We start from the raw sequence: 13,565 nt of genomic DNA, 5'->3' as shown, positions 1-13,565 counted from the left end.
GCGCGGGGGCGGGGCGGGGGCGGGGCGAAGCGCCTGCTCCTGGTTCTGCGTCGCGGGAGGTCGGGGCCCCTGCGCGCCTTTCCTCCCCCAGGACTCGGGGTCGGGCCTGCGCCTCCCGGGACCAGGCGGGATCATCTTCCAGTTCGAGAACCGTCTTCCGCCGGAGCCCACGTCCTCCGGGGTTGCTACTGAGTCACACACCTGTTTTGAAATTATTATTTTTTGCAAATAAATTTTTTTTTTTTTTAATCGCACATGGTGATCATGGCTAGATTGTGTTCTCAACTTCAAAAATTGCTTTCACGGAGTCACACACCTGTTTTGAAATTATTATTATTATTATTATTTTTGCAAATAAACTTTTTTTAATCGCACATGGTGATCATGGCTAGATTGTGTTCTCAACTTCAAAAATTGCTTTCACGGAGTCACACACCTGTTTTGAAATTATTATTATTATTATTATTTTTGCAAATAAACTTTTTTTAATCGCACATGGTGATCATGGCTAGATTGTGTTCTCAACTTCAAAAATTGCTTTCACTGTGTCACCTGTTTTGAAATTACTATTATTATTTTGCAAATAAACTTTTTTTTTTAAATCGCACATGTTGATCATGGCTAGATTCTGTGTTCTGAACTTTAAAAATTGCTTTCACTGTGTCACATACCTGTTTTGAAGTTATTATTTTTTGCAAATAAACTTTTTTTTTTTTTAATCGCACATGTTGATCATGGCTAGATTCTGTGTTTTGAACTTTAAAAATTGCTTTCAGGGAGGATCCCTGGGTGGCTCAGTGGTTTAGCACCTGCCTTTGGCCCAGGGCGTGACCCTGGGGTCCCAGGATCGAGTCCCATGTCGGGCTCCCGCATGGAGCCTGCTTCTCTCTCCTCCTGTGTCTCTGCCTCTCTCTCTCTTTGTCTATCATAAGTAAATAAATAAATCTTTAAAAAAAATTGTTTTCAGGGCAGCCTGCGGTGGGGCTCGGTGGTTGAGCACCTGCGTTTGACCCCAGGGCATGACCCTGGAGTCCCGGGATCAAGTCCCACATCGGGTTCCCTGCATGGAGCCTGCTTCTCCCTCTGCCTGTGTCTCTGCCTCTCTCTCTCTGTGTCTCTCATGAATAAATAAATTAAATCTTTGATAAATAAATAAAATAAAATAAATTGCTTTCGCTTTCCCAGTTCCACTGGCTTCATGGGAGCCTTGGTCATTTCTTGCCTAGACTGTTTGCAAGAACTATCTCGTCTCCCTCCCTCCCCCCCCCCCCCCCAGGCTTCTAGAGTCACTCACTTGTATGTTACATTAGGCTTCATAAAAGGCAAACCCACTCAGGTCATTCTTAACCATTTAATCCTTTCAGTGTTTTCCTGGTTGCTCACAGAAGAAGGTCTAAACACATCATAATCTGGTCTCTGCCCACGTTTTGATCTTTTTTTTTTTTTTAATTTGATTTATTTATTCATGAAAGAGAGAAAGAGGGGCAGAGACACAGGCAGAGGGAGAAGTAGGTTCCTCGCAGGGAGCCGGATGGGGGACTGGATCCCAGGATCACGACCTGAGCCAAAGGCAGGCGCCCAACCCCTGAGCCACCCAGGCATCCCCCAATTTGAATTTCAAAAACAAGCAAACTATACTAATGTATTACTCTCTTAAGTTCTTAGGTAACGAATCTACCAAAAAGTCAAAAGGAACACAAAATAATTCAACGTCATTAAAACCTGTTGAACAACCAATGATTTTCATGCAGCTAAATATCCAAAACACAGCAAGATTCTAAATTATAGGAATAATTAATTCAGTTTCGCTTTGTTTTTTGTTTTTTTAAGATTTTATTTATTCATTCATGAGAGACACACAGAGAGAGAGAGAGGCAGAGACACACAGGCAGAGGGAGAAGCAGGCCTCATGCAGGGAGCCTGACGTGGGAACCAATCCTGAGACCCTGGGGTCACGCTGTGGGCCAAAGGCAGACATTCAACTGCTGAATCACTGAGAGTTCCCCGTTTTGATCTTATTGGAGTCCTTTCTTTCCACCTCCTAAGTACCTTGAGTTTAGACCGGGTTTTAAAGTTTTTAAATACATACCCTCCAGTTAGAAAAGCTAGAAAAGCACTCTCTCTCTGTATCCATAAATTACTGCTAATCTAGATAGTTCAATATTTATGAGAGGTATATATATTTATTTATTTATTTATTTATTTATTTAAAGATTTTATTTATTCATGAGAGACAGAGAGGCAGGGACATAGGCAGAGGGAGAAGCAGGCTCCATGCAGGGAGCCTGATGTGGGACTTGATTCGGGGTTTCCAGGATCAAACCGCTGGGCCACCCGGGCTACCCTATAAGGTATATTTTTAATATAATACAAGTATGAATAGAAGTTAGCTATTTTCCTCCTTTATTTTAGTGAATTATCTTGTATCCTTCATTTTGGATACCATTTTTTTTGTAGTTACGTTGTTGCTGTGGTTTTTCACATTAACCATTAACCATGTTTTTTTTTTTTAATGCCTTTTGTTCTTCCCTTTTTTTTTTTTTTACTAAGATGCAGTAAAAGCATAACCTCTGTAGAGCCTTTCCTTATCCCTTGCCTTTGCTTATACTGTTGTTAATTTGTACACTTAGCTAGTATAGCACTCATCTGCTATAATCCATACATTATAGTACCTGTTATTCCATCATCGTTCACTTAAGAATGGAAAGGCTAGGAGCACCTGGGTGGTTCAGTCAGTTAGGCCTCTGCTTTCAGCCCCGGTCAGGATCGCAGGGTTGTGGGATGGAGTCCCGCATAGCGTGGGCTACCTTTGGGGAGCCTGCTTCTCCCTCTCTTTCTGCTGCTCCCCCTGCTTGTGCTCTCTTTCTCTCTGTGTCAAATAAATACATTAAAATCTTTAAAAAATAAAAAGAGTGTAGTAGCTCCCTAACTGGTCTGCCTCAAGTTTCTCTTCCTTCCAGTCTATTTTTCAAGCTGCAGCCAGAATAACTTTTAAAAATGCAAATCAGATCGTGTCACTCATAAACATCTTAAAGCTTCCTTAAGGATCAAGAACAGAATCTTCAGTATGACCCATGAACAAGGCCCTGCATACTTTGGCCCCTGCCTTGCCTGCACTTCCAGTTTCTCTCTCTCTCTCTCTCTCTCTCTCTCTCTCTCGATTTCTTTGACTTCTAGTTACTCTAATCTTTCAGTTTCTCAAAACCTTTTAAGTTCCTTTCTGCCACTAGGGTGGATTTCCTTTTGTCTGAAATTATCTTCCCTATTCTCTTTATCTTTTGGATCCTAACCTAAATGTCACTTCTTGAAGGAAAACTTCCCTGATGCCTTCCCACTTCCCACTGCCAGAATCAGGTCAAGTCAGGTCTCTCTAGGAGTCTGTTATACTCTTTCATGATACTGTGTATCTTTTCCCTATAGGATTTATAGTTTGCCCTCATCTGCTTAATGTGTGTCTATCAAATTGGATAGTAACCTCTGGAGGCAAGTACTATGACTGTTTTGCCCATCATTGTATTCTGAGCACTCAGGACAGCAGCTGGCACATGACAGCCAATAAATGGGATGAATGAATGCTACATTGGCGTGGACATGTTTGCATGCTTCTTTATTGAACTCTGGGGTTCTTGAGAGGAAGCAGCATGCTTTTTAGTGATTTTTGTATCACCGTACTTTACGTGTACCTGGCACGTAATGGGCCCTCCATTCATGAGATGGAGAATGAGTGAGTAACTTTGCAGTGCCTGTATTGTTTTGTTTAAACAATCACAAAAGAGTTTTGCCATATCGAATTCTTCACTGAAGTCTTAATGATGTAAGAATTTCCAGCTAGAAGGGACATTTGAGACTATTTGAGACTATTGAGTCAGATCTTACCTTCTGCATGAGGGAAGTCAAGTGACTTAACCCCAGTCTCACAGCCGTGTGTGCAATAGGATTGGGGCTGAAGTCCAGATCTTCAGATTTTTAAACTAATGCTTTATCTATTGTAGTGCATTGTTTTCTTTTGCATCTAGGTATCTGTTGAAAAAGGTTAAAAAATACATGTATATGTGTATATGATCCACAGATTTGAGGGAATTTTTAATTTTTTTCTCCCTAAAATTTTCTTGCCAGCTGAAAATTAAAACAGCTAATGTTTGTTATGCGATTATTATGTTCCCATCACCATTCCTACCTTCTATGTGTTGGGTAATATTACTATTTTATAGATGGGAAAATGGAGGCTCAGAGCTTTCCTAAGCTTTTAACGCTAGTAAATAATAGGGCCCAGATTGGAATCCAGGCAGGATAACTTCTCATAATTAATACTGTTTGGTAGCAGATCTGGGGTCATTAAGGCTTATATCCACTATTATTTTAATATATAATATCATGCTCATTAGGTATTTGGATGTTGGCTTTTGAGGTTTTGTAATACTCCACTCTGACAAATATGGTTCAGACTTTAACAGATTAGCCAAAGGATACATAACAATGTGCTAGAGAATGTGGTTAATCAAATATTTTGATGTGTTCAAATAAAGTAACTGGAACCATCTAGCACAGAGTAGGAAGAAGTAATGAATGAGACTTCAGTAAGAAGGGTGTTAATTTTTATGTGTAGCATCAAGGCATGAAAATAAGATGTTCGCGGTTTGAAGACTGAATGGAAAACTAGAAGCATATGAGGAAGAGCTGGTTGTGTTCGAGATAAAATGTATAAAAACAAGCAGTGCCCTAAGACCCCACTCCAACAAAAAATAAAACTTGGGTTCTTTATAAGATCAAAACACTAGAACCTTTATAAATGTGCATAGTGATAACTTACTCTCATTATATTATTACTGAAGACTCCATGAATCTTAACTGTTCTTTTTCAGTCTTTATTCTCAGAAATGTGGTTTTTCTAATGTTTTTGTTCTTATTTGACTTGTAGGATCAAACAGAACAATTCTTTAGAAGTGGCCATACAAATAACTGGGCTGTTTTGGTAAGTATGTTCTGTAAAGGTATATGTTGCTGTTCACATTAGATAGGTGAGAAAATTTTGTGTGAATCAAATTTCTGAAAAAAAAGTTTCTCATCTTACACGCCTTATTTGATTTGGCTGTATTTTAAGTTGTATGAACTAGTATTCTGTGCCTTCAGTATGCTGTGTGGTGATATGTAAATGAATATAAGAATAAATAGGGATGCTATTGTTAAAGGAATCATTTTATAAAATGTACAATTCATGATGGAAACTAATAATTGTATTATCTGTAATGTTTGTAAATACTCTCTACTTGGACTGTTTTTTAATTGTTTTCTTTTCTGGCTATAAAAATAAATGATCGTCATAGAAAATTCAAATTATACAGAAAAGTTTAGAAGAGGACAGATTAATTTTATATTGGGTGACTATCACCTCAATTTAAAAAAACGGAAGACAGAGAAAATATGTTCAAGTCCCACGCATGCCAGAATTAACATTTTGATTCCTCTAGCCTTCTTTCCCTCCACATATAAGCACAAAGATAAATGATTTTATGTAACTAGGGTCATCTTATACCTGTTTTTTTGCACCCCATAGCAGTATATCTTGGAGGTCTTTCCCTGTCAATGTAGAGATGCATAATCTACTTCCAAAGGCTGCGATATTTTCCATTTTATCAATGTACCATAATCTGTAGTTCATGGGTATTTAGATTCTAAATCTTTAATCATTTTAAACAAGGCTATGTTGGACAGCCTTATACCTACGCCTTTGTGAACCTGACTGATATGCTCTTTAGGATAAATTCCTAAGGCATTAATTTGGGAAGTTATGGAGCATAATTGCTCTCCAGAAGCACTGTACCTACCTCTTTTCTCTAATCCCAAAACAGCTATGTATTATGACTCTCTGCCTTTTCTTTTTGACTGCTAGGTAACAAATTAAGTTTTGTTTTAATATCATTTGTTTTGATTCTTAGTAAAGTTTACTTATTGGCCTATTTTTTTCTTCTGCCCTTTTTTTTCTTGGTGTGAATTACCATCTTAATTTATCTGGATTTATAAATTCATATTTTTAATTTCCCTAATAGAATAGAATACACGTCATCAATTCTGTTTTTCTTGCACTTGGAAAGTATTTGGATGATAGTTCCAGTCCCTGCTGGGGACTTTTTCATGACATTTATATGATTAGAAGATATAATAAATTTGACTTAATGAAAGAAAATATATGAAAGGGTTGACTAGAAGAAAGAATGAGGAAATAAGGAGGCAAGAAAGAAAGTGAATTTTTGTGAAAAAGGAAGGGGGAGTAGATGACGCACTGCATGTCAAAGCCAGTAACTCATGTTGGAAAAGGAGAAAAACCGGATAATGAATTGTAGGACTACAGTGGGAGCGTAAAGGAGGTGGGTGGGTGGGTAGAGGACTTAGACTAAGAGCGTAGAACAACCGCATAAGACTATAATTACCTTTACTAAGGCTAAAGGATGACTGCATGTTTGGGGCCTTGTAGTTTTATTGAGAATAGTTTCATTAAAGTATGTAATTATCTCTAGGTTGCTAAAAGTAAATAGTGATTACATTCGCCATATATATCTGTATTACATACAATTTTATTGTGATTAAATAGAATACCCTAACGTGAGTATATGGATCGTTTTATTGTTCTTCAACAAACAACACCTCTGTGCTACTCCTCCAGAGAGATTTTATGAAGAAATTGAACAAAAGCTGCTCAAGATAAGGAGACAGGTTTTTGGTGACCACTTAAAAGAGGAGGTAACTTACCAAGAGGCAGGCCACACTCCACCATTCCAGAGGATAACTTGCTCTCCAGGAAACTAAGAGTTCTTTAATGACTAATCTCTCTATGGGAATTCTTAAAAAAGGGTGTACCTGTCTACCTTTCAGACAACTAATTGCCAAAGGGCTCATCCTATGGAGTAAGAGCCTATTACCTATTAGCTTATACAGCATAAACACTGAAGCTTTTTTAGGCTGGGAAACCTCTAACTGAGCCCCTCTTTGGTCTCAGTAACTTGGGTCTCAGATAAGAAATTAAATGAGGATGAGAAAGAATTACTACGGAGCATTTCACAACAATTGCAGTTTTGTATTGTGTGTAATATTTTACTCATGGACTCAGACTTCGTAAAGTGAGACTTTAGTGAATTGTGCTTTCTTAAATGGAAAATTCTTAAATTTGACCAGGCCCAAGTTGGAAATACTAAGCATGCATTTTTTTTTTCAGTGTTATATAATTCACATTTAAAAAACATGTGTTTTTATTCTCTACCAATTTGAATTACTTTGTTTTTAGTCTTGACTAAATGATCAAACATAAATGAATGCCCTTTTGCCATTGTACTATGACTGAGAAACTTTGCCACCATAGGGAGATAGAAGGAAAATTGAATTTCATTTTAGTTTCAAGATCTGCTTTCAGTAAATCATTTTTGCTGCTGTTTGTTTATTTATTTTTAAAAGATTTTATTTATTTATTCATGAGAGAGAGAGAGAGAGAGAGGCAGAGACACAGGCAGAGGGAGAAGCAGGCTCCATTGCAGGGAGCCTGATGGGGGACTCGATCCCGGGTCTCTAGGATCACAACCTGGGCTGAAGGTAGTGCTAAACTGCTGAGCCACCGGGGCTGCCCTTTGCTAATGTTTAATAAAAAAAAAAAAAAAAAAAGCTATAATGCTAATCCTTACTCATGGTTAAAAAAAGGTACAGTGATGAAGGGTGTAAACTGAAAAATCACAATATCCCTCTTTGACTCCCATTTTTAATCTCTGTGATCACTATTATTATTTTCTTGTGCATCCTTTCAGAAATTTCCAGTGCATATAATTGCATTCCTATGTACCCCTCCCTCCTTTCAAAAAGGCTAATGGATCATATCACATGCTCTTTTACAACTGGCTTTTTTTTTTTTTTTTTGTATTTCATTTTGAGAATATGAATAATTTATATTAAGTTGGTATGTCCTGGTCCTTCTCTTTTGCCACCTTCATTTCATGTCTAGTAAGTTGCTGGTAAAAATGAAGGCAGTCTCTCAGGTTTATGCTTAAATAATAGCTGAGAAAAGGCTTTTGGGTATGATAAAGTGCACTGAATATACTGGTTTTTATTATGACTAATTCAGATGTAAATTAAGCTATTTCTGCTCAAGTTATGGAATCAGTAGATTTCTAGCTTTATTTCAATTTTTCCTAGTATAGGCAGTGTTATAGTGAAGATTCTTGAATATGTATTTTTGCATACTTATCTAAGATAAATCAAAAGATAAATATATATTCAAATTTGATGTATGTTGCAAATTACCTTCTTAGAAGGTTTATATTAGTTTAAATTCCCAACAGTAGAATATGGGTTATTCATTTTCCCACATGATTGCCAATACTATGAATTGTCATGAACTTTTGAATACTTATCAATTCGATTTGTGTTTTTTAAGTTATGACAAAAGTTGAGCATCATTAAGAGTTTTATTGTCCATTTTGAATACCTTTATTATGAAATGATTGCTCTCATCTTTTTCCCATTTTTGAAAATTGGATTGCTCATTTTTTTCTCATGGAGCTACAATTATTTCCAGTTTTTCATTTCATTTAGGACTTTATGGTATTTTTGACACATGGAATTCTACATTTTAATGTAGTCAAAAATTATAATCTTTTCCTTATTGGATTCCAGGTTGAAAATTCATCTTAATAAAACCTTGTGTTCTTTTCTGTTTGCAAGGACAGGAGTATTTATGCAATTCTCAAAGCTGTCATTATACCTACTACAAGCAGAGGCATGTTGTAGGAGGTAGGGAGGGTCTTTGGGTTATTTATTTATTTATTTATTTATTTATTTATTTATTTATTTAAAGATTTTTACTTATTCATGAGAGAGAGAGAGAGAGAGGCACAGAGACATAGGTAGAGCGAGAAGCAGGCTCCATGCAGGGAGCCTGACATGGGACTTGATCCCGGGACTCCAGGATGACGCCCTGGGCTGAAGGTGGCACTAAAGTGCCGAGCCACTCAGGCTGCCCTCTTTGGGGCTTTTAGAATGGATTTTCCAGAGGGCTGATTTTTGAGGCATGGCCTTAGATTTGCCCGGTACCTTTGATATAATTTTTAGGGATCATTTTTTTTTTTTAATGTAAAACTTATTTAAATTGTTTCTAGTTTTCTATCAGTTCAATAGTTTCTTTATGATGCATTCTCTTACGTTCATGTGAAAGTGGTATATTACCTGTCTCATATTTTTCATAACTAGAATTAGAAAGCAATTCAGAGTGAAAGGAATATTATATAACCCAAGGTAGTTAGTTTTCTATTTTATAAAGAGATTATGGGCTTGCTTTTGATTCTAAAGAATTTAATCTTTTTAAATTTAGGAATGTTATAGAATCATATAAATTGAGAGTAACTAAGTTGGTTAAGTACTTGATTAAATTCTTCCCAAATTTGGTTTCTCTTGAGCTGAATGGTCTTTTTAATTTAATAGCAGTTATGAAAGACTTCTTTCTAGAGAGATTAGTTTTATTGACAATTGTTCGTATGCTTTCCTGTTTGTAAGTCTGAATTATGATGTACTCTTTTTTAAGGGATCTGTAAATCCTACTTAAAGGGAAATAATTCTGTAACTTGGTGGCTTATTTTGATTCATAACAATAATATATTTGTTTTAATACTTCAGGTATGTACATCCCGGTTCTGGTTTAATTATCGACATGTTGCAAATACTCTTTCTGTTTACAGAAGTGTCAAGAGGCTAGGTATTCCTGACAGGTAAGAATTCTTAATAAAGCTTAACTCTGAACCTCAGTGAAAATTACTGTTAGACAGTTGTTATTATTTTTGCATGTTTATGTTGCTTTCAGAGATAAAGTGATTTGAAATTTTATTGTTGTTAGAGTATACCATCATGTATATAAAGTGGCTGTTACTTAAGACTGTTTGGCAAATTACATAAAACAACAATTAATACCTTAGAAGGTAAAAAGATTTAAGTATAATTGTTTAATGTCATTTATTTATTTATTAAATTCTTCAGTCTGGGTTTCTAATTGTAGGCAACAGAAAACAATTTTGACTGATTCAAGTAGAAAAGTAATTTATTGAAAGTATATTGTTAGTTCACCAAATTGCTGGGAAGGCTGTATACAGTCTTAAGTCAGGAACGTGTTAGACTAGGTAACAGGAAAGACATCTGAAAATCATGACATAAAACCAGCCAGTGACAATGATACTGCCACAAATTGCTGCCTAGACTCAACTACTGCATAGCTGCCACCATCACCTTTAAAAACTTAATGCTGCTGCTGCCTGAATGCAGCCCTTGTTGTCCTAGCTTCTTACTCTCTCTAGCTCTTAATTTAGAGTTCTTGGTGGGAAAGACATATTGGCATTAAAGTGCCTGTGCTCATGCTGAAGGGGTGACGGGAAGAATGACTATGGCATTTTTAGCTTCTATAAATGGAGGTAGGCTCTGCCTTCTAACGAGACTCATGGAGTGGGATATTTCCTATTTACATGAGGGAGTTCAGGTACTAAGCAAAACCCCTATGCCTCTGCCTGGATACATATTCTCTACCTTTGGTTTGTCAGATATGATCGGGCTAGTTTTGCTACTTCCAGTGTAGTTACAGAAGAAACTGTGTTCAATTTAGTGATTTAGGTTTGATTTATTTAGTCCTATGTTCCCCTCTTCCTTTGAGGCAATATGGAAAGAGCTTTGCAACCAGATAGATGGAAATTTGAAATCTGAGTTAGTAAGTGATTTTCGTTAAGTCACTTTATCATAGCCTGTTTCCTTGGTGATGTGGTCATAACAGTACCTTCTTTGCAGGACTCGGGTCCTTGCAATAAAAAGCAAATAGAGATATGTATAAAGTGCTGTAGGAGTAGAAAGGAAGCAGTGAATAACTCAGGAAACAGAGACATTACATTCTATGTAAATAGATCATGTTAGCCTGAGAAGCTGATGAGAACTGTAATTTAATTCCTGTATTTCATCTGGAAATTAAGGCAACTTGGTAATATTACCATTTTAAAAGGTATATTAAATTAACTGTGAGAAAGAATGGTTTGCTATATCAAGTTTACAGGTATTATTCTTGCAATTAGCCAATTACTATAATTTGTCAATTGGTTCTCCTCTAATAGGGCTGTGTGGTTAGTCCTTTGGCTTTTAACTGCTGTTGCTTCTATACACTGTTTGCTCCTCCAGGGAGTTAGTATGCATACTTTGGCAATAGTTTTGACTTTAGTAAATGAATCTTTGTCTGGTCTGTAGGTTATTATGGTATGTTTAAATGCTCTAAGTAAGATTTAGAGAGACATTTTATTTTTTATTTTATTTTTTATTTTTTAGAGAGACTTTTTAAAAACAGAATATAACCATAGGCTGTATTTTATATATTATAATTGGTAGGTTTGCTCCAAGGTTTCTGAAGCATGTTCTTTAAAAGCTTATTATTTCGTGGGATTGCCTGTTTACCTCTCTGTGACATCTTTTATGGGGAATGAATTGGGGATTTAAACCCATTTGTTATTTTACAAACAGAGATCAATATAAAAGATTCGATTTGGCTTTTAGCCTATTTACAGTGAATATTCCTCTTACTAGTGATTTGTCTTAGCTTTACTCCTACCTGGAATTAAGTATAAAGATATTTCTAACTAAATTCTTAGGAAGTGACAAATTGTTATAAAATAACAGTTTGGAAACTTAAACCATTAAGAACAGTTTGTAGTTTTATTTTTATTTATTTATTTATTTTTAAAAAATATTTTATTTATTCACTCATGAAAGAGAGAGAGGCAGAGACATAAGCAGAGGGAGAAGCAGGCTCCCCACAAGGAGCCCCATGTGGGACTTGATCCCAGGACTCCGGTCGATCCCAGGACTCCAGGATCACGCCCTGAGCTAAAGGCAGATGCTCAACCGCTGAGCCACCCAGTGTCCCAACAGTTTGTAGTTTTAAAGCTTGAATTTCAAAATGCAGTTTGAATTTGTTTTTATATATTATGGAACATTTTTAAGTTAAAAAATATAATAACTTTTGTTCATATTTTAGGTACATATGTCAAGAAAAATGACTGTTCATTTAGTAAAAATTATGAGTAGGGCTTAGTTTTGTTTTTGTTTTTCAATTTGTTTCTTTTTCAAGGGAGTATTTCACCTTTGTCTTGAAATGCAAGGATTTGCATATAATTTTCTCATATACCTCAATAAGGAATTAGTTCATGTCACAAATCATTCATTGTAATACATGATACAAGTGATTGCTATTTATTTTGGAAGTTCACTTCAATTCCATAGGTTCTGTTTGAAATGTCACATTAGTCATGTCACTACCCTGGTTCTAACTTCTCTGATCTGTCTGTAATTTCCCACGTTCTGACCATATTGATCCATTCCCTGTGCCTGGAATGCTTGTCTGTACTTCTGGCTCATTTCTACCAAAACCTGGCCATGAATCCAAATCTCTTATGGTTAAAAATACAGATTTCTTGGCTCCACCTCTGGTGATTCTAATTCACTAACTCTTAAGTGAGGCCTAGACAGCAGCTCTAGATATGGTTCTGATGCACAGTCAAGTTTAGGAAGCACAGCTTTAACTTATACCTGACCTTCCAAATTTACCCTAATACTTTAAGAACATCTTTCCCTGCTCCCTTTCTCTGTTTATGTGGTATCCTTTTTTTTTCTTTTTTTAAGATTTTATTTACTTATTCATAGAGACACAGAGAGAGAGAGAGAGAGAGAGGCAGAGGCACAGGCAGAGGGAGAAGCAGGCTCCATGCAGGGAGCCTGATGTGGGACTCGATCCAGGGTCCCCAGGATCAAACCCCGGGCTGTAGGCGGCGCTAAACCGCTGCGCCACTGGGGCTGCCCTGTTTATGTGGTATCCTGTGTATACTTTGATTATGTCTCCCTCAGTAGATTATAAATTCTTTGAAAGGAATACAGATTATATTTTACTTCATTTTGTACTTGTAGCAGTAGCACAGTGCCTGACCTATATTAGGTTCTCAGTAAATATTGGGTGAATAAACAAGTGACTTGGAAATATTTTATCAGGTAGGCAAAGCAAACACAAGTTCATACTTTAAAAATAAAAACATTTCTCATTCCTAAATTGTGTTATTTTAGTTCTTAGCAAATGTTAATATGATATAAAAGACATTTTAATAAATAGTTTGTCAGAATTTTATAATACCATTTCAAAATGTTGACTCAGGGGAAAGGGGTTTTAATGGTTATGGGAGAAAATAAAGAGACATACTATTTTTATATTTATACCTAAGTTCCATGGAGGACAGGCATTTTTTACTTTGTGTCCATGCTTTCTGTAACCTTACCCACTCTCAGATACTTTGTTTTTATTTGCCTGGTTTTAATTCCATAAACATTTCACTTTTTCAGGAATTTTTCTGCCCTCAAATAATTCTTTTGGACTAAATCTCTGTTTTGCTACTTCCAATGTGCTTAATATGCTTAGGAGGGAAAGAAAAGGCATTAAGCAGAGGTCAGGCCCTAATATTGGTATATGAAACAAAACTTGAGCCAAAAGTCTTCTTTTTTTAAAAAAGATTTTATTTATT

At 36.3% G+C, this 13,565-nt stretch overlaps 1 protein-coding gene across 2 annotated transcripts in view; it reads left to right on the top strand.

Annotated features, from left to right (window-relative positions):
* The window catches only part of PIGK (phosphatidylinositol glycan anchor biosynthesis class K), a 107,726-nt gene that overhangs the window by 340 nt on the left and 93,821 nt on the right, over positions 1-13,565 (top strand). Inside the window, exons 2-3 of one of the 2 annotated variants that reach the window (XM_077905087.1) lie at positions 4,919-4,972; positions 9,652-9,743. In XM_077905087.1, coding sequence (XP_077761213.1) covers positions 4,919-4,972; positions 9,652-9,743 — 146 coding nt within the window. The remainder of the gene's footprint in view (positions 1-4,918; positions 4,973-9,651; positions 9,744-13,565) is intronic. The other variant, XM_077905088.1, reaches the window with a different exon arrangement.

This window comes from Canis aureus, chromosome 8 (assembly GCF_053574225.1).
Source record: "Canis aureus isolate CA01 chromosome 8, VMU_Caureus_v.1.0, whole genome shotgun sequence".
NCBI classification, from domain to species: Eukaryota; Metazoa; Chordata; class Mammalia; order Carnivora; family Canidae; genus Canis; species Canis aureus.
Note: the sequence above shows the minus strand (reverse complement) of the source record. Positions and strands in the feature narration are given on the sequence as shown.